We start from the raw sequence: 20,030 nt of genomic DNA, 5'->3' as shown, positions 1-20,030 counted from the left end.
AGGCCTCTCTGTTCTCAGAACAGGTGCAGTCCCTCAATTGACAGACGGTTCAATAGCCACGCTATTGCACAATAATAATCCCAGCATCCTTCACATGAAAGACATTATGTTTTCTCTTATCTTCATTTAAATCGTTAGCCTACCTGGGGTCCTATTGACGGACAATCCAGCCAGATTACTGAGACAAATCACACTGGCAAGTGAAGACTTCATCACCAACAATGACTCATGTTTTTGTATATTTGCTTTCTGCCACAAAGGTGGACGTTGGCTGGTTACATAAAGATAAGTGGTATCCAGGTTGGGTGGGTCTCTGTATTAAACAACGTGAGGTTATTAACTAAGTGGGTTATTAACTCTGGCCCGAATCATGACGCAACAGCACCTCAACTGCACACTGCCATCTTCAGAGTAATTACTGCTAATTCCCCCACAGGGATGATCTATCTATCTATCTATCTATCTATCTATCTATCTATCTATCTATCTATCTATCTATCTATCTATCTATCTATCTATCTATCTATCTATCTATCTATCTATCTATCTATCTATCTATCTATCTATCTATCTATCTATCTATCTATCTATCTATCTATCTATCTATCTATCTACAGTATCTATCTATCTATCTATCTATCTATCTATCTATCAATTCCAGTGTATTCCTATCTATCTATCTATCTATCTATCTATCTATCTATCTATCTATCTATCTATCTATCTATCTATCTATCTATCTATCTATCTATCTATCTATCTATCTATCTATCTATCTATCTATCTATCTATCTATCTATCTATCTATCTATCTATCTATCTATCTATCTATCTATCTATCTATCTATCTATCTATCTATCTATCTATCTATCTATCTATCTATCTATCTATCTATCTATCTATCTATCTATCTACATGGGATCTTCTGTTGTAGAGCCAAAGCCGTACTCCCCTTGAGGAGTCTACTGACACAGACAGCTCATCCCCCGCTCACTGGACACCTGTACAGAAGCTGTGATCTCACTGCTTTCTCTCTCTCACACACACACACGCACACACACACATACACACACACACACACATCTCTCTCTGAGTAATCACGCTTCACATCTGATTTCTGACACCCTACATCTGGAGCAGACAGTGATGCCTGGTTAGTAACAGAACAGATATGAATTACATAATAGCTGTGCTGTTCCTATGCATTAGCATGTGAATGATCATTTACTGTAGGCCTATAGGGTTTTTGTCAAGATCTGATCACTATTTATTTATTTTGAAAAGAGAATCCTGGGGTAAACACAACAGAGTTTAGAGAGGAACTACAGTTAAATAGTATAAGTAGGTGTGATACCTCTGCACTCCTGTTCTCTCACTATCTCATGTCAATCTTGATTTTGTTGGCTGAAGTCTGAGAGTTTAGTTCCTCTCACAGATAAATGACTTACTCCAGTTACCTACTTTCTTCCGTTCTCTCTCATTCTCAGCATTTTTTCAAATGCTCTGTCTAATTGCGTGCCTTACCTTACCTTTTTGAGTCATCCTTGTGTGTGTGTGTGTGTGTCATTCTGTTACCATTTTGTCAATTCAAGGTAGTCGTCAAGGCGTGGTCTGTCTTAAGGTACATCACTTAAATGTGATCAGAGCACAAATCTCTGTTAATACAGCAACAGCATTACTGCACTGAAGACTGCCTCCAGAAGCCCTGAGCCTTAATGGTAAGCTGGAACATTTCATTTCTATTGGCTGTTAATTTTTAATAACCTTTTTTTTTTTTTTTTTTTTTAAAGCTTTTAAAACTTTTTTTAGATATGAATTACAATTAATTCACAAATCCTTATGGTCATAGAACAGGCTAATAAGCCTATAGTTGGATTTCTGGAGACAAGGTGAACGTCTCATGGTATAGAATCTCATATTGTGTTGTGATGTACTATCCATCCATACCTAGTGGTGTTAAACGCATGTAAATGTAAAAGCGTAGGAGTGCGTGTAGAAGGGTAGACTGAATACAACATGGTAGACATTCTCATAATTAGCTCTAACAAAGCGAGGAGATATGTTCAGGTAATAGGAGTATCACATGACAGAGAGTATGTGAGGTGGGTTAGAGGGTCAGCAGGTTTTCTCTCTCTTTCTCCCTCTCTCTCTCCCCGAGGACAGCCTGGTGACACAAGACTACTCTCTCTCTCTCTCTCTCTCTCTGCTACATTCAGATGAAAACAAAACTGCTCTGGTCAAGAGTCCCTAGGGAGAGACACCTGACTTATCCTCAGGGACATTACGACCGGTCTGACCTGATGTGTTCATTCATTCCAGTTCAATTCGGTGAAGTGAGAGTTCTGAAAGTAACAACAGTTGGGGCCATTCTGACATAATTGTCCAAATGTGTGTCTTGTGTGCCAGCGAGCTAAATTAACACTCCAGTTACGCATCAGGTCTGTGTGCAGCACGCACTCCCACTGCTTGCTACGCAGGTAAAACAAGATGGAGAAAACAAAGGTGTGGCCCTTGCCTAACCACAGGGTGCGATTGCGCCACGCCTTGTGACAGACTTCCACCTAGCTGTAATATCAGTACGGACTACGAATAACAAAATGTATTTCTTTTTCTCTTTTAAAATCAATAATCGGAGGGTTTCTTTCTATGAGCTTTTGTGGTGCATCCATTTCATTGGAGAAAACGTTCTTTCAGCTTTACCTGCTCAGGTATCATGTCATAGGCTCCTCCCCACTATTCAAGCCCTGACTGTCGGGGCAGAAACAGTCGTGGGAGCGTCTCTTCACAGCTGACAGCGAGTCAACTGCGCAGAACCACAACTACTTGATTACCAATTTATTTTATTTGTATTGAACAACTCTATTTGTGTCGTGTAGGAATAGGCTACATTAGGGCTGTCGGGGAGTGATTTGGACTTTTCTATCTTTACCTGGGACGCGACAGCCAGATTGTCCGCAATGAGCATGAGCGCATTTAATATGGCTTCAGAGAGCGCCTTCCTGTCTGCTCTCCAGCCCAACACCTCCGTCAGCACGTACGCGGTCCCGCCCGAGATCCAGCTCGGGAATGGAGGCACCATGTCGGATGAGATGGCCAAGCAGAGAGTCCAGCAGCAGGTTCAGATGAGACTCGCGGAGAAATCTACGCTTCCACGACAAAATGGCACAGCTGCGCACTATTCTTCCTCAGGTAGGATTCCACCGACATGGATCACGTGACACATTCTAATTAAATATTACCTGAACAAAACCATTACGACATTATGCAAAACATTATAGGTTACTGTAATATTGTAGCCTACAAAATGTAGTCTGAACGTTTTTTTTTACCAACTTTTTACTGTCCAGTCCACCTTAATAGTATCTATTATAGTAGGCCTACATCGTGCGTGTGTGTGTGTGTGTGTGTGTGCGCGCGCGTGTTTGTGTGTGTGTGTGTGTGTGTGTGTGTGTGCGCGCGCGCGCGCGCGTTGTGCACGCGCGCTGCTTTCCTTGCTCCTGAGAATTATGGTGTTGAATGTGACTTTTCATACCAGTCAGCATTGTTTCTCCCTGTTGAAGTTAGAGCGAATGTGTCCATTCAGAGTAAAAGTTGCTCACAGGCTCTGAGCTGCACACATTTGGGTCTATCTGTGTCCAAAATGGGTTAATATTTAACAGGCCCAAACAAGCATGGCTTTCATGAACTCTGAGATAACTGACTCGGATGAAAGCGCCTCAGAGAGGTTGGGTTTCCAGGTGTTAGTCAGATTTAAGGGAAGAGCGTTCAAGGAAAGTCTGGTGAAAGAAACCACTTGTCAAAGCAGGCAGCCATGTCAAAGAATTAGTGTCGGTGCCTTTTAGGTTCAAACAAAGCCAGCTGAGTGTCTGAGTGTAGGTGTTACGTAAGCTCTTGGGTTAAACAGAGGGTTTCCCAAAGTTCATTGTAGTGTAGTAAGATAATCCTTGTTGATACATGTGTGGTTTACCTAAACAGTTTGAGGCAGGGCAGTGTGGGACTGCCCACTGCCATATCATTAATGTCATGTTCCCAAGTCTAATTCTTTTTTTTTTTTTTACAGTTTTGACTTTTGACACGGTCTGGCTAGTTCACGTCCCTGTGTCGACCATGCAGTTGACCATGCAGTCGGTTCTCTAAAAGACAAAAAAAGTAAATGTAATGCAGCATTATTGACATTGTCCATACAGAAGTCTGAGTCAAAGGTCAAGACCACTGCTATACAGAGTCCTGGATATGTTTGCGTTGATCCTCACTGTGCTTTATAATATACTATGATTTAGTTAGAAGCTGTAAACCAAAGCCCTGACTGAGTGGGAAAGAAGGCCTCTCTGGTGGTTTATGAGCTGTTATTCTGTTTGACAGCTCTGTGAGTCCTCCAGGTCTGTTAAAGCTCCAGTACTGCCCTGACTCAGGCCCCAGGGCTGGTAGAGCCTGGAGCCCACCGTCCTGCTGTTGTTACTGTATGGAATTCGGACTGACGTGCGAGTTGCCTGCGAAACAGGTCACAGGTCACGAACGAAACATGCTGTCAATCTTCCCTGCTGTCTTCAAAAGCATTTCTGGCATTCTAAACTGCGTTAAGCCAAGGTAGACTGTGTGTTTGGTACCGTGTTAATCAATTACTGGGTTTACAGTAGTGCTATAAAAGATAATATATACTGTAGACTATCTGCCCTGGACAAAACACCCCAGAGGGTTCTTCTGATGCACATCTAGTGAAATTCAGAAATGACATATTTGACTCTTCAGGGAGACATGTCCCAACAGAAGAGAAACCTTTGACTTAATGACCCTGTTTAAGGTTGAAGGTGGCTGGGCTGTGCTTGGCGGTGGTGGGCGGGGCTGTGTGAGAGGCGTGGGCGTGTTTCTGGGGTGTTGTCAGGGTTGGGCTGGGGTTTGGCCGGGAGACGCATCGCTCTTGTATTTCTCATCTGACCGGTTTCTTAGCTACTTTTTTACCTGGGAACACACACACACGCGCACACACACACACACACACACACACACAAACACACACGCCCACATGCACACATGCACACACACAGAGCAGTGAAGCTCAGTCATACACCTGTGACCCATCCCATACTTTTTATCTGGGAATACACACACAGAGCAGTGAAGCTCAGTCATACACCATTGACCCCACCCTTCCTTTTTACCTGGGAGCACACACGCGCGCATGCGCACGCACACACACACACACACACACACACACACACACACACACACACACACACACACACACACACACACACACACACACACACAAACAAAGAACAACACACCCAACAAATGTCAACAACACCCTTTAAATGTTTGATATTTGTGTGTTTGTTTGTATGAAATCTAAATGTGTGTTTTTATGCTGCCCTCCGGGCCAGGTCTCTCTGAAAAAGAGATTTTAAATCTCAATGACTTAACCTTAATTTCACCTGGTTAGAATCCCTGCGTGGGCCTTTCAGCTTTCAGGGTTTTCATACAGGGTCAAAAAGGCAAAGGAACAGGCACCAGGAGGGAAGGTTAAACAGCTTTGTTTGAGGGGATGTCATTTACATGGAGAGACGTGCTGACACATGCGAGAGTTGAAGTGGAATCAAACGGCTCGTAATGGACAGCTTCCGTCCTTGCATGCATTTTGTCTACCGTGTCTGGATTTGAATAGACCTATACTTGAGTTATGATTCAAATGATGGTATGACTGTATGTTCACCTCTTGAAAACGAACAATATACAGCAAATAGCTCAGGCTGTAGGATATTGTGTAGGATATTTCTGCACGTGAAAAAACGACAACTTGTGATATGTACAGTACCGTATGCCGCTAGATGTCACATGGTTTGCTGAGACGGGAGTGTCCTCATTTCATTTGACCCAGATAATGGTGTGAAAGAACTATGGAGAGGTCAGTTGTCATCTGCAGCTCCTAACATGGTGCATGTCCCTGCCACATAACTCTGCTATCACAAAGTCCAGCCCTTCAGCGTTCAGCCATTTAGGTCTGTCAGTGCTCTGGCAATGGAGAAATATTGACACACTGTCTCTATGGAGAGTGCAGCACTGGCCTGGTACGTATAGGCTAGGCTACAATATATGGAGGCAAGGCAAGTTTATTTGTATAGCACATTCCAGCAACAAGGCAATTCAAAGTGCTTTACATGAGACTTTAAAAGCATCAAGTCAAAATGCAACACATAAAAGGAGCAAAACCTTCCTGGTATTGGGTGACCAGTGAGGTCATACTCTGGTAGCCGATCAGGTGTTGGGCTGAATGAGGCCGTGGAGCAACCGTATCCCTGCTGCACAATAGCAACCCTGGTCATTGATCTTCAATTATTCATACACAGGACAGGACAGACATCCAGGCAGCTTGCATCTGTTTTATTAGCCTATAATTTAAATAATTGCTTCTAGAACCTACTGCTACTTTCGGTTCTTCGGTTGACCCTGTAGGGGAATCTTATTGAGACCACCAATAAAAGTTTACCAAAGAAGTTACCAGGAAGTTACCAAAGGGTTTTTCGATTGGATCCCCTGCAGGGACAACAGTACAGCCCTTCTTGATGAGACATTTTAATACTCTCTTTTGAGGAGAGACGTATCAGAGAATACTCTACAGAAAAAGGGTTTTTGATTTATCATGTCATTTGCAACAAAGATAATATTGTTTGACGTTGACTTAATTCAAACATTGTGTGTCTCTCTCATATTTCTAGAATATGGAGGTTCGTCAACCATGAAGTATCAAACCTACAATCCAGGGTTCAGCTCTAAGTCCTACATGTACACAGCCTCCAGACCAGTGATGGTGAGTAGTGATACTGTACAGTACCTCAGTGTTTCAGTATTAACCCACAACTGAAGAGTTTTATTTATTTATTTTATTTATTTTTTAAATGCTTTGTTTGACCAGGGGGGCTGATTGAGGCCGGGGTCTCATTTTCAATGGTGCCCTGGATTACAAAGCAATAAAAACATCATACAGAATGATCAAATAAAAACAAAAACATCATTATACATTAAACACAATACACAATAAAATAGATACAACTGATGAACTGCTAAAACATATTTTCAAAAGAACATTATTTAAAACATGCACACCCTTCAACCCCAATTTCCTTTAACATGCTTTTACAACTGCCCAAAGAGACCAAGAAGTCCAATTTGATGGTTTCCTGAAGTTCGTTGAAAGTTCTAGGGGCACAGTGACTCGAGACAATTTTCCCAGCTCTGTCCTCCTAACACGAGGGACCTCAAGAAGTAACCAGTCAGGAGTAAATGCTGTGTTCTCCTAGCAGCCAAGGATGGCCAACCTACTGCCTGATTAAGACTACAGTGATGCCTTCTAAAATTATCACCAGTAATAAAACGAAGTGCTGAATGAAAAAAAGTGTCAAGCTGTTTCAGGGTGGTGGAGGCAGCATGCATATAAATAATGTTACCATAGTCAAATATAAATTACCGACTGGAAGGTAGACTAAACTAATATAGAGAGGCAGTATGTTAACATGTCTGTCCACAGACTGTCCGCTCTGGCCATGTATAACCACGTAGTTGAATATGGCCGTTCTCTGGGTTTCACGGTGCACGGCCAGAGAGTGGCCTGGGGGCTACTAGTGTGGTATTTCACAGTTCTCCAGCTCCGGGCCTGAAGTCCTCCCTCAAGATTCCTGCCCCTTTCCAGTAGCACAGGAAAACATTACATAACTATTACACAGTAGCTAACTGTAGAGTATGACACAAATGTACTCTACATGTAAATGTACAGTGGGCATTCATCACTCATTGTTTACGTCATAAGGGTGGTGATACGATTACATTTTTTTGTTTCATTTTAAATATGATTCAACACTTTCCTTGGAGTTAACTCACACCCATACTATGACAATTACAATTAAAGGGGCAGTATGCAGTTTGGCTCAGAAGCATATTATATTTTCTGCAATTCTTAATACATCCCTATCCCAATTCATCAATAAATGACAGTTTTTAGACACTAAAATGAAATAAATCCATTATCTGTGGAAGTCGCAGGACTGTAATAATAAGTGCGTCCAATCATTTTGAGTTGCCAAATTGAAATGATTGGATGGATTACCTGCCTGTCAACCTCCCTACCTACCTGCCTAGCGAGTGTCATTTGTTTTCCCCCAGTTTGGAGGAGTGGCTGTGGAGGGAGGCCCGAAGGGAGGGGCGGGAATTCTGTCGGTTGCATTTTTCAAAATCTTTCAAAATGTTAACATCACAAAAGTTAATGTCACAAACCATACACTGCACCTTTAAGCAATCTACAGTACAGTAAGTACAGTACAAAGACCAACCATGCATGTCGCCACTCCCTGATTCTGGTAATGTAACTCAAGTAGGTGCTTGTCTTGACTCATGTCCTCTCTGTGAACCAGGCTCCCCGGATGTCCCAGTACAGCGGTGGCGGCTTCTCGTCCCGCTCGGCGGTGGACTTGGGCCAGCTCCCGAGGATGAGCGTGGGGGCGGGCGGCGGCGGCGGCAGCACCGCCTACTATGACGACATGCGCCTGGGGGGCGGGGGCTACCATGAGAGCGGCAGGCAGCAGATGACCACCCACGTGACCCGCACCATGACCCGGCCGGAGCTGGAGACCATGTCCGTGCGCTCCATGCGCCTGCAGCCCAACCCCGTGGCGACGTGGGTGGGCCACCAGGCCCAGGGCGAGAGCGAGGGCAGCCTGATCTCGGAACGCGACGCCACCTTCAACCGCTCGTCCATGTACAGCACCATCAACGGCTACAACTCGGCCTCGCAGGTGAGACAGGCGGGCGGGATGGGGGGCACCATGACCTTCCCGCCCCCCATACGGCGCTCCCTCAGCGGGACGCTGGCGCGCAGCGGGGGCATGTCCGGCGGCGGCGGCGGCGAGATGGAGATCGTCCAGACGCACTCCTTCAAGGGCCCGGCCTTCCGCACCATCAGCCGGATCAACAACCGGAACAACCGCATGAGCATCGGCTCGGTGTCGGGCGCCAGCGGCGTGGCGCTGCAGCAGCAAATGTCCTCCGGGGGCAGCATGTACGGCGGGGAGGGGCGCGGCTTCCTGGTGCCCGCCGTCTCCCAGGGCAATCTGATGCAGCAGCGCTCCCTGTCCCGTGCCCAGTCGGTCAAGAGCGTCCACAGCATGGGCCGCGGCGAGGACATCTTTGACGGCCAGATGGACATGACGGGCAGCATGGGGAACCTGAGCGGGTGAGAGACAGAGCCGAGCCGTTATGGGCCGTGGAGGCCAACAACGCTCGCAGTAAAAGCGTTGTGTTTAGCAGAACACCCACCCACTGGGAGGTGGGGGGGGGGTTGTTTGTGGGGCTTTTGCCCCCCGAAAGTGAAAGTCAGTAAACACAAATACCAGTGATGCAGAGCTTTCTCACACCGAGTTCGACAGATTTAGACTGGCGGAGGCCGAACCCCTCAAATGATAGTGTGTAATGAAGTATGGGCCAGAACTCTCCACTGCAGAGTGTGTGAACGGACTGATACAGTACGCTGTTTCTGCCTGTAGTTACCTTTCACAGTATGGAATACCTACTGTAAATACGCCAGCTTCAGGGAAGGCCTGTTTTGAGAATATTCACATTACGTCTGGCTTGGTGATTTAACTAGAGGGAGGCTGATCACTGCAGGGTATAGGGGTAGTGCAGGGTGTAGGGGTAGTAGTGCAGGGTATAGGGGTAGTGCAGGGTATAGGGGTAGTGAAGGGTATAGGGGTAATGCAGGGTATAGGGGTAGTGAAGGGTATAGGGGTAGTGCAGGGTATAGGGGTAGTGCAGGGTATAGGGGTAGTGCGGGGTATAGGGGTATTGCGGGGTATAGGGGTAGTGCAGGGTATAGGGGTAGTGCCACATGCGTAAGGAGGCTTTCAGAAAGAGAGGGTGTGAATATTTCCTCAAAGCCGTGGACCGCGAGGTGTCTCGGTAGCGACCTGACTGGTTTGGGTGTGGCGCTAGAGCAGTTTCACTCACATTTCAAACAGCAACAACTTGAGGGTTTTGCAGAGCAGATGGGAAGACCACAATGTGATAGTCCAGAATTCACACGCACGCACGCACACACACACACACACACACACACACACACACACACACACACAAACAAACAAACAATTTGAACATGAAACATGAACATGAACAAGCACAATTATGGTCATTATGCAATTGTAAGAAGAAAAAAAAAGCTTAAATCATTATGCTATTCCAGTTGTTGTGACAGAGTCAGTGTGTTAAAGTACCACTCTGTGTTCTCGTGGAATACCAAAGCGTTGAGATTTCTTATAATTATGTTTGATAATCTTTGTCCCTCTTTTCAACTGAACAGGATCAATAGCCTGGACATGCCCACAGCGATCAGGTACCTGACAGAGGAAGACGTTGACATGCAGGTCCTGGGTGCAGCCTATATCCAGCACGAGTGTTACAACAACAACGAGGCCAAGTTGGAGGTAACAGATAGATGGATAGATGGATAGATGGATAGATGAATAGATGGATAGATGGATAGATTAATAGATAGATGGATAGATAGATGGATTAATTGATTGATTTCCCTGAGGGGAAATTGTTGGAAATGTCAGCAACATGAACTGACTGCCCGTAAATATGTGTCACGGCACAGGGGTACTACTGTAACTATTGTGTCAGCCCCGACGATTGCACCAGGTGTGCCAAAGACGCAAAAAGCCTCAGGGGTTTCTGAAGCTACAGTATAAGCACTTACTGTAACTCACACATGAAGTGGCTTGTCAAGTAGCTTGTTGTAGTTTGTCAGTCATACTACCAATATACATATATATTGTCTGCTGTGATGACCTGGGGAACCTGAGGCAACCGAGACACTCGTAGTTCTTCTTATTGTATTGAGTGATTTTGACCCGTTAGTAAATCAAAACTACAGTGTTATATACAGTATCATTAATCCAGACCAACCTACATAGTGTTACAAGGAACTTAGCTCAACCGACAGTGCAGCATGGTACCATATTACATTACATTACATTACAGTCATTTAGCAGACTCTTTTATCCAAAGCAACTTACAATAAGCGCATTTAACGTAGGTAGTCAGTGTAATACTAGGTGCTTAAGATGGAGGATCGTGGTGGTACCTCTTGAAGCAGTGAGAGAGAGAGAGGTGCACGTTATCCTGAGGAACTACGTGACCCCTGACCTCACGCCCATCCATCCGTCCCCGTGTGCAGGTGCGTCGCTGTAAGGGCATCGCTGAGCTGGTGCGGCTGTTCAACAGTGAGTCCGTGGACGTGAAGCGCTACGCCACTGGCGCCACGCGCAACCTCATCTACGAGAACATGGACAACAAGGTGGCGCTCATAGAGGAGGGCGGCATCCCGCAGCTCATGGAGGCGCTGAAGGACAACGACGACGAGCTCCGCAAGAACATCACCGGTACAACAACGCTCGGGCGCCATTTAGCTTTTATTTGTTTATTTGACAATAGAACAGCTAAGACCACACATGATTCATGCATCATATCTTTACATTGTCAAGGACAACACAAAGTCTCAGACTTATTTCTATTGGACCTGTGGATATTGATGTGATGACAGGAGGTGTCAGAGCAAAGGCTAGGCCTTATCCAACAATTAGCAAACCACTATAACTAAAACTCGTATAAACTAAACATCCTTCAACAATAACCCAATACAACTAAGTCAAGACAAGCAATGGCAGCCACAGAGGTACCTCGGTGTTGTTACTCTTGTTAAATTTTCCCTGATTAGGTCCAGCTAAGCTACAGGCTAACTAAGGCTGGCTGACAAAACCTACGGTCACAAATGGATGGAACAAGTGAGGAACACATGAGCATGTTCCTCTTTTATGAACATGAGCGGGTTCCTCTTGTACGCACTTCTACACTAAAATAGCAGGAAGGAAATTAGGTCAAAGAATGATAGCGTGAGACCTTTCGAACGATCGTGAGACCTTTTTAACCAGTGTGTGTCTGGGTGCCTGCTCTGCTGGGTAGTGTTGAATGCACAGTACACAGTCACGGGGGAGGTGCCATCTGTTCTCAAGGGTGTGTGAAGAGGATGAAGAGGAGTGGAGAGTGTGCAGGAGTTGTCTTGACCTGCAGCGTTTTCATGAGCCTTCCCTCCCTATGAGTCAGGGCCTTATCACCCACGCTGGCTGACTGTTGGAACATGAGCTGTGGCTTTCTGTGGATTCAGCTACTCATGTCTTCTGCTAATCCCAGTGACAAACTGTGACAGAGAGGCCTTAGGCAGCTGTTTTGGCTGCAAATCGTTTTCCATAAGATCGTCATCGGACTGGTCATAGTTCGGTCACAGACGAGACGTAATCTGGACACACGTAAAAAAAAAAAGGACGCTCACTCCGTCATACAAGTACAAGCAACTCCAAATAAATCCTAAAAAAACAACTTTCAATGATACTGTTGAGAGGTTCACGGAAAAATATAATGTAATAAGACAGGTGTGTAGGAGAAAGCTACGGTAGCCTGGTGAGACCATCCTGATGCTGCGAGCTCGCAAATCAGTCTGGATACTATCGATGGAGAACATTTTGAGCCTGATCAGAAAACAATCTCGCCAATCAGCGTTGGTTCTGAGGAATTTGAAATACAAATGGCTACGCTGGGCGGGTTTATGACGGCGAGAAGCAGTTGAAATTAGCGCGTCAGAGACTTTTTCAGATTTTTTCCCAATGGTTCATCCGATCACCTGCCAAGTAGTTTTGAAAGTGCCTGCCCTTTTCCAAACAGTTTAACCATCTGGTGGGTCAGGTTAGGAGGAAGCCAAAAAATCCACAAAAGTTAACCTGAAACGTCCTATTAAAGTTTATCTGTAGGTGCAGTCGATGGTGTGCGGGAGCTCTTCACTGTTGATAGGTGGAAAGAGTAGCCTTTTTGCTGACAGCCTGTCGTTGTCTACGCAGGTATTCTGTGGAACCTCTCATCCAAAGACACGCTGAAGGAAAAGCTGGCCAGAGAGACGCTGTCCGAGCTGACGGAGAAGATCCTCGTCCCACTGTCAGGCAGCGGAGACTCAGAGGTCATCCACCAGAGCCCCTCCGAGTCGGACATCTTCTACAACACCACTGGCTGCCTCAGGTGCACAACCGCACACACACACACACACACACACACACACACACGCACACATACCTACAGCCAATACCTACACCACACAGTGACACACACACATGCACGTGCACACACACGTACACACACACACCTACAGCCCACACCTACAACTCCCAGTGACACACACATACACACCTACACCACAGTGTGTGACACGCACACACATACAGTGACACACACACACACACACACACACACACATACACACCTACACCACGCAATGACATACACACGCACACACACAGTGACACACACACACATACACACACACACCTACAGCCCACACCTACAACACACAGTGACACACACATACACACACACACCTACACCACAGTGTGTGACACACACACACATACTGTACAGTGACACACACACACACACACACACACCTACACCACGCAATGACACACACACACACACACTGACACACACACACATACACACACACACCTACAGCCCACACCTACACCACGCAATGACACACACGCACACACACAGTGACACGCACACACATACACACACACACCTGTCATCCAGAGGTCATGACTTTACACAGTGAGTTGTACTTCCTGCCTGACCTCTCGATCCTGGGTTTGCGTCCCCTGTTGGCCCCTCCAGGAACCTGAGCTCGGTGAACGAGAAGACCCGCCAGCAGATGAGGGAGACGCGGGGCCTGGTGGAGGCCCTGGTGGAGTATATCAAAGCCTCCATAGAGGCCAAGAAGGTGGAGGACAAGGTGAGGCTGAGCGCAGCAGGCTTCACGTGAATCTGACTCGACATATCCAGGAGTGTATTTTGCTACACTTGCACTATTATGTTCTTAGTCACTTGTTTAGAAGGGAATGCACTTCTGGCGAGTAGTAGTACACGTCGCTTTGGATAAAAGAGTCTGCTTAATGTCTGTAATGTAAAATGTAATGTTCTAAATACAACTCTCGTGTGTGTGTGTGTGTGTGTGTGTGTGTGTGTGTGTGTGTGTGTGTGTGTGTGTGTGTATCAGGGGGTGGAGAACGTGGTTTGTGTCCTGAGGAACCTGTCCTACCAGCTGTACAGCGAGCTGCCGCCCTCCGCCATGCTGCGTCTGGAGGGGCCATCCAGAGCCCAGGACACCTCCCGGGGCGAGGCCATCGGCTGCTTCACCCCCAAGAGCAGGAAAGCCAAAAACGTACGTGTCTCATGCTAACGGTGCAGTGTGTGGGATTTCTGGCGGCACCTAGTGGTGAGGTTGCAGATTGCAACTGACTGAATGCAATTACATGGTGCAAAATGGTGGAAGAAGACCCGCTCCTTATGTAGATATAAAGGACTCATTCTAAGGTAACAAAAAAAATTATGAAATAATCTTTGATTCATGGAATTATATCATATTAAAATAATGAGTATTATGTTCCATTTCTGCCAAGTCTACACAAAAATCTGCCACAAAATTCTGCACACTGCACCTTTAAGCGGCGGTCGCTCAGAATGGACCGGCAGCGCAGATCGAGCGTGGATCTCTCCTGCGTGCCGTGCTCAGTAGTGACCTCCCCGTCCCGTCTTTCAGAGGAAGAACCAGGACCTGGCCCTGTTCACCGAGGTGGCCAAGGTGCCCAAGGGGATGGAGTGGCTGTGGCACCCCCTGGTGCTGAGGCTGTACAACCAGGTGCTGCAGAACTGCGAGATCAACTCCACCACGCGCGAGGCCGCCGCCGGGGCCCTGCAGAACGTCACGGCAGGAGACAAGAGGGTGAGCAGCTCCCCGCGGCCGCCGCCAAAAAAACACACTCTCCTCTCTGCTCAGTCGCTCCTGAGCACTCGTACAAGCACTCCGGAAACATAGTGAGCTGCTCTCTGCTCTCCTTCTCACTGTCTCTCCCTCCTGTTCTCTCTCCCTTCCTCTCTCTCTCCCTCCCTCTCCCTCTACCTCTCTCTCTGTCTCCCTCCCTCTCTCTCTCTCCCTCCCTCTCTCTCTCTACCTCTCTCTCTGTCTCCCTCCCTCTCTCTGTCTCCTCTCTCCCTCTCTCTCTCTCTCTGTTTCTCCCTCTCCCTCTGTCTCTCTCTGTCTCCCTCCCTCTCTCTCTCTACCTCTCTCTCTGTCTCCCTCCCTCTCTCTCTCTACCTCTCTCTGTCTCTCTCCCTCTCTCTCTCTCCCTCCCTCCCTCTCTCCCTCCCTCTCAGTGGGCGGGGGTGCTGAGTCGCGTGGCGCTGGAGCAGGAGAGGATGCTGCCCGTGGTGCTGGACCTCCTGAGGACCAACAATGACCTGGAGCTGCGCTCCCTCACGGGCTTCCTGAGGAACCTGTCCCGCCACGCCAAGGACAAGAACGACATGGGTCAGTCAGTCCCCCCGGCCGCTGCTCTCTGGATTAAAGGGGCACTGTCACGCTTGTTTCAGTCGATTATTATTGGGATTAAATACTTAAATTCTCTGTGTAGGCCTTTTTAAAATCACTGCCAGTGCAGCCGTTTCCCTACACGGAAGACGAAATCGTGGAAAAACTTCAAGTTTTCAAAGTGGCAGTGATTTTAAAAAGGCCTACACAGAGTTTAAGCGTGTAATCCAAGTAATATTAACTGAAACAAGCGTAACTGTGCCCCTTCAAAGTCAAGCGCTCATCGGGTTTCAGTGGAGCCGCTGGGGGCCACACACAGCCCAGATGTGGAGCAACACGTTTCTAGATGAGGAAGACGTGAGACGCGGGGGAGTGGTTAGAGAAGGCAGCCGGACAGCCAGCCGTCTGACGGTCTCTGTTTTTTGCAGCTACAAAGGTGGTGAAACACCTGGTAACCAAGCTGCCGGCCGACGGGCACCAGAAAGTGCCGTCCAGCGACGTGGTGGTCAACATCTGTGGCGCCCTGAACAACCTGGTGACCAGCAGCTCCCTGGCGGCCAGAGACATCACCTTCTTTGACGGGCTGCAGAAACTCGTGCCCATCAAGAACTCCCACGACAACAGGTATGGAGGCAGGAGGAATATTGAGATGTTGGTTTGAAGGAGACACTACAGGCAAACTGGCTTTTTTTCCTTCCACTCATCACTTTTCAGGTTCTGTTATAACATGTCACTATATTAATACAAAAATGGACAGACTTTATTGAAAACATATATTTGTCAGTGTTTTATCTAACCACACTGATGAAAACCTAATAAAATCTACAGGTGAATAGGATTTTTTTTCTCTCTTAAAAGATATCCTCACACATTTCTACCAGTTTAATCATGACATGAAGAGAAATATTATTTGTCTTACACTTGGGACCAAATGCACAAAGGGATTGTGTGGCTTTTGCAGAGGCAAAAAAATTGCATCCAGTCCACAAAGAACACGCAAAGGGTGAAAGGTATTGCAAACTGCACCAATGAGCAAATAGCTCCACAGCTGTGCCAGGCTCATTTGAATGTATGTATGTGTTGGGTACTGTGCAAAATTGCCCCAAATAAGCCTGGCGTCTGATACACATACAGCAGTTAGAGAGGTGCAAATACTGCTTTTGAAAAGCTGGTATTAACTGCAGCAGGCAGCGCGCATTCTCTCCTTCGGTCTCTCTCCAGAACTTATGAAGTTTGAATGATATCGAATTGATATTGGATGATATTAAGGATGAAATATGTATAGAGGGGGATTTAAAAATAAGTTCAGCCAGCTGTGATGCACAGAAACAAACAGAACTGATATTTTCTGCAAAAAAGTGCGGTCTGTCGTTTTCATTATGATCCTGAGATATGATCCTGAAATATGGAGAAAAGCTTGAAACCCTGGGGAAAGATCCAACTATATCCAATATATTGTATGTATATACAAGAACAAATTGGCAGCATTATTGTAGCCAGACGAAGGCACCATCGTGCCAGGCGTGCGCAAGAACACGCACATGGCTAATTGCAATTATGGGCGCAAATTGCACACAGTTGGCAAATTTGTGGGTGTGTTTGCCTGGGCATATCAATAGAGCAAATTATTTTGTGGATATCGTGCTAAACTGGAGCAGATTGCCGTAGCAATTGCTGTGCAAAATATCGAGCTATTAGCAGGAGCAATTCATTCTTTGTAGATTTGGGCCTTGGGCTTTAAAAAAAATAATGCAAACTAGGCAGTAAGCAAATAGGCAAAATTGTCCCCTCCACCAGGGATTATTAAAGTCCATCTTATCTTATCTCATTGTATATATTTCGGTACTAAATATCGAAATAATGGATGAAGTCAGACTTAAAGTTTTACTTTTATTTTGCCAATATACTAAGTGACGGGAAAAGAAAATGCTATTCACTTGTAGTGTCTTTATATACGGTAACCAACACAAAAAAATGCTTACTGTAGCAGTCCACGAAAGAGTGGATAACTTTCAGTCTGTCACAGAGCAATGTGCTATGTTACATTTCCTGTGTGTTTGCAAACCTTCTTTTTGCCCAAGGACAGAAGACGATTGTGAACTGTAACTGTGTCTTTTTCAGCCCTGGGAAGCTGAAGGCTGCCAAAGCAGCTGCCACCGTCCTCTCCAACATGTTTCAGTACAAAAAGCTTCACAAAGACTACAAACAGGTGAGCGACTACAGGACTGCAAGGAGGGGGAGGGGACGTTGTGCACCGCCAGGAGAATGTTTATGGTCTCGTTCAGGTTACTGGTAGTCTCACATAGCCAGACCCATCTCCACACTTCGTTTACGCTGCGCTATCCAGGGATAGGGGGGGGGGAAACAACGCTGTATTTCTCTAAACCAATCACAGTTGTCTTCAGCGGAGCGGTTTCTAGGTTGTTGTTGTTTCATGTAGTCTGGAAGAATCCCGTCGCCGCTAATTGGCCGACCACATGAATCGGAAACACTGATTGGCCAGTAATAAACGAATGACAAGGCTTATCCCCCAAAACAGATCTGTTGAGTGAGACTAGGCTAATGGTGACATTACATGAAAGGCGTTACAGGAACTATGTTGGCACCTTCTCTCAGGTGTTTTCCCTGTGCAAGTCATCTGCTTTGACTGTGCTCAACTTTCAATTTAAGCTCCCGATCTTCCAATCCCCACCCCTATTGTATCTCAATCTGACACATGCACGCACGCATGCATCACACACATACACAAACACACGCACACACACACACACACACACACACACATACACACACATACACAAACACACAGTGTGGACAATTAGTGGTTCAATCAACAGCAATTTGATCTACAGCAGCTTTTTTCTGAGCCCCCACTACTGTACATTCCTCTTTCTGTCTCTGTCTCTCTCTTTCTCACTCCCCCTCCCTCCCTCCCTCTCTCTCTCTCTCTCTCTCTCTCTGTGTTAGTGGGCCTGTGAGAGAACAGTTGCTCACATTCCAGCATCTGTGTTCCCCTGGAGGACTGGGTGGTTCGTGTTCATAAACATACTCTGTAACTGTTCGGAAATTGTGATCTGTGTACACACACACACACCTTGTAGGGCGGGGCCTGACAGAATGATTGCTTTAGCAGATTGTGGCATGCCCCTCCACAAGGTGTGGTTCAGGTGATCTTGTGGACTGCAAGTCCTAACAGCGCAACAACATACCTGGATGGCAGTTGTTTATGTACAGGACACAACTTTGTTTCCGACCACAGATTTTTTTTTGTGTGCAAGACACCAAATTATTTTTAGCTAAATGTTATTGTACCTGCTGTAGGATTGGGGCATACCTCCAGCATGTGTATCCACTATCCAGGAGTGTAAAGTGCAAAGTTCACTGCATTATTCAAACTACAGTAGTAAAAAGAGGTCAGGTACAGTTAGGACCGTGTCCAGTGTGTCTGTAAATATTCCTGACACTCGTCTTCCTTGTTTGTGTTTTGCAGAAAGGGTTCACACGGCCAGACTTTGCAGACATCACGATCTAAGGAAGGACTATACATGCAAAGGTTCTGGATAAGTATACTGCATGAGCACTTGGGTCATTTTAAAGACCTGCACAACAATGGACGACTCCTCGGTCACCTACGCACACAGAATGAAGGGACCTTCAGTCCACTCCAAGTCACTGTCAAGATGGATCCAGAGTCATATGATAAACTCTCTACCCCTCTATTTCTGTGTTTGAATGCTGTAGGCCTATCAGTGGTGGGATCAGGGAATTTCTCAGTGCGACATGTATCCAGATGGAACTATTAATTATGAAACCATTCTTTCAAATCCGAATGGTCCTTTCACATTTAGAGGATGATTACACATTTAAATTGCTGTTTCTTATTTTATTTTTTATTTTTTACATTGTGTATTTTTGGTACATTGATGTTGTCTGGAAAAAAAAGAGTGTGTGTTATTATAGCTGAAAGTTATAATTGAATGTATTGTACATTGTCATTTACGTCTGAAACAATAACTGCTGAGATGTGCACCTGTATAAGTGAGGGGGCGTAATGGTATTGGTTACAAAGGTACTCGAAGTAGTATTTTGTACAAATGCTGGATGGAGATTCCTTTTGCAGAATTATACTAAGGTATCTGTTATCTGGTTTTCATTGTATTTTTGGGATTGAGTCAACCAGCATCCAGTAGTTAAAATGCATTTTGTACTAAATACAGGCTGGGGTAAAAGCACGATGCTGCAATATCTGTTTTGTACTTTGAAATGCTTTAATTATAGTTAAGAGAAAATAAGAGTGTATATTTATTTGTATTAACATGGGGGCTAATGTAATTTGAACCCAGGAGGATGCATTTGAATACAGTACATGTTTAAACTTTGTTTAAAACCTGTTCTTTTAGTGTACAGTATCAATGTCAAATGAACTTGTTCCTGTATCTTAATGAATTTCCATTTGTTCAATGATCACTGACTCTATCTGTCGATGTATTCTGACAATGCCACTAACTACAGTACATCCACAATATGCAAAACATACAATTTATTTTTGTGTTCTTTTCAAAAGTTAACTGCGGA

At 45.7% G+C, this 20,030-nt stretch overlaps 1 protein-coding gene across 1 annotated transcript; it reads left to right on the top strand.

Moving 5' to 3' along the window:
* Window positions 1-2,826: 2,826 nt before the first annotated feature.
* On the top strand, window positions 2,827-20,021 carry pkp3a (plakophilin 3a). Its single transcript, XM_084452506.1, has 13 exons — window positions 2,827-3,190; window positions 6,715-6,806; window positions 8,404-9,221; window positions 10,344-10,467; window positions 11,223-11,427; window positions 12,937-13,111; window positions 13,763-13,880; window positions 14,145-14,309; window positions 14,688-14,870; window positions 15,302-15,455; window positions 15,884-16,079; window positions 17,577-17,664; window positions 18,946-20,021. The coding sequence occupies exons 1-13, from the start codon at window positions 2,959-2,961 to the stop codon at window positions 18,985-18,987; spliced, it is 2,592 nt and encodes an 863-aa protein (XP_084308632.1). The 5' UTR covers window positions 2,827-2,958; the 3' UTR covers window positions 18,988-20,021.
* Window positions 20,022-20,030: the final 9 nt, after the last annotated feature.

The sequence above is a fragment of the Borostomias antarcticus genome (genome assembly GCF_949987555.1).
Source record: "Borostomias antarcticus genome assembly, chromosome: 18".
Classification (NCBI taxonomy): Eukaryota; Metazoa; Chordata; class Actinopteri; order Stomiiformes; family Stomiidae; genus Borostomias; species Borostomias antarcticus.
The sequence above is the reverse complement of the archived record's forward strand: the minus strand, read 5'-3'. Positions and strand labels throughout refer to the sequence as shown.

Bases quoted from the DNA above. Each gene is read 5' to 3' on its own strand.
- pkp3a (XM_084452506.1), top strand. From the start codon at position 2,959: ATGAGCATGAGCGCATTTAATATGGCTTCAGAGAGCGCCTTCCTGTCT. The intron at 13,112-13,762 runs GTGCACAACCGC...TGGCCCCTCCAG, and splicing joins AACACCACTGGCTGCCTCAG to GAACCTGAGCTCGGTGAACG. The intron at 17,665-18,945 runs GTGAGCGACTAC...TGTGTTTTGCAG, and splicing joins TTCACAAAGACTACAAACAG to AAAGGGTTCACACGGCCAGA.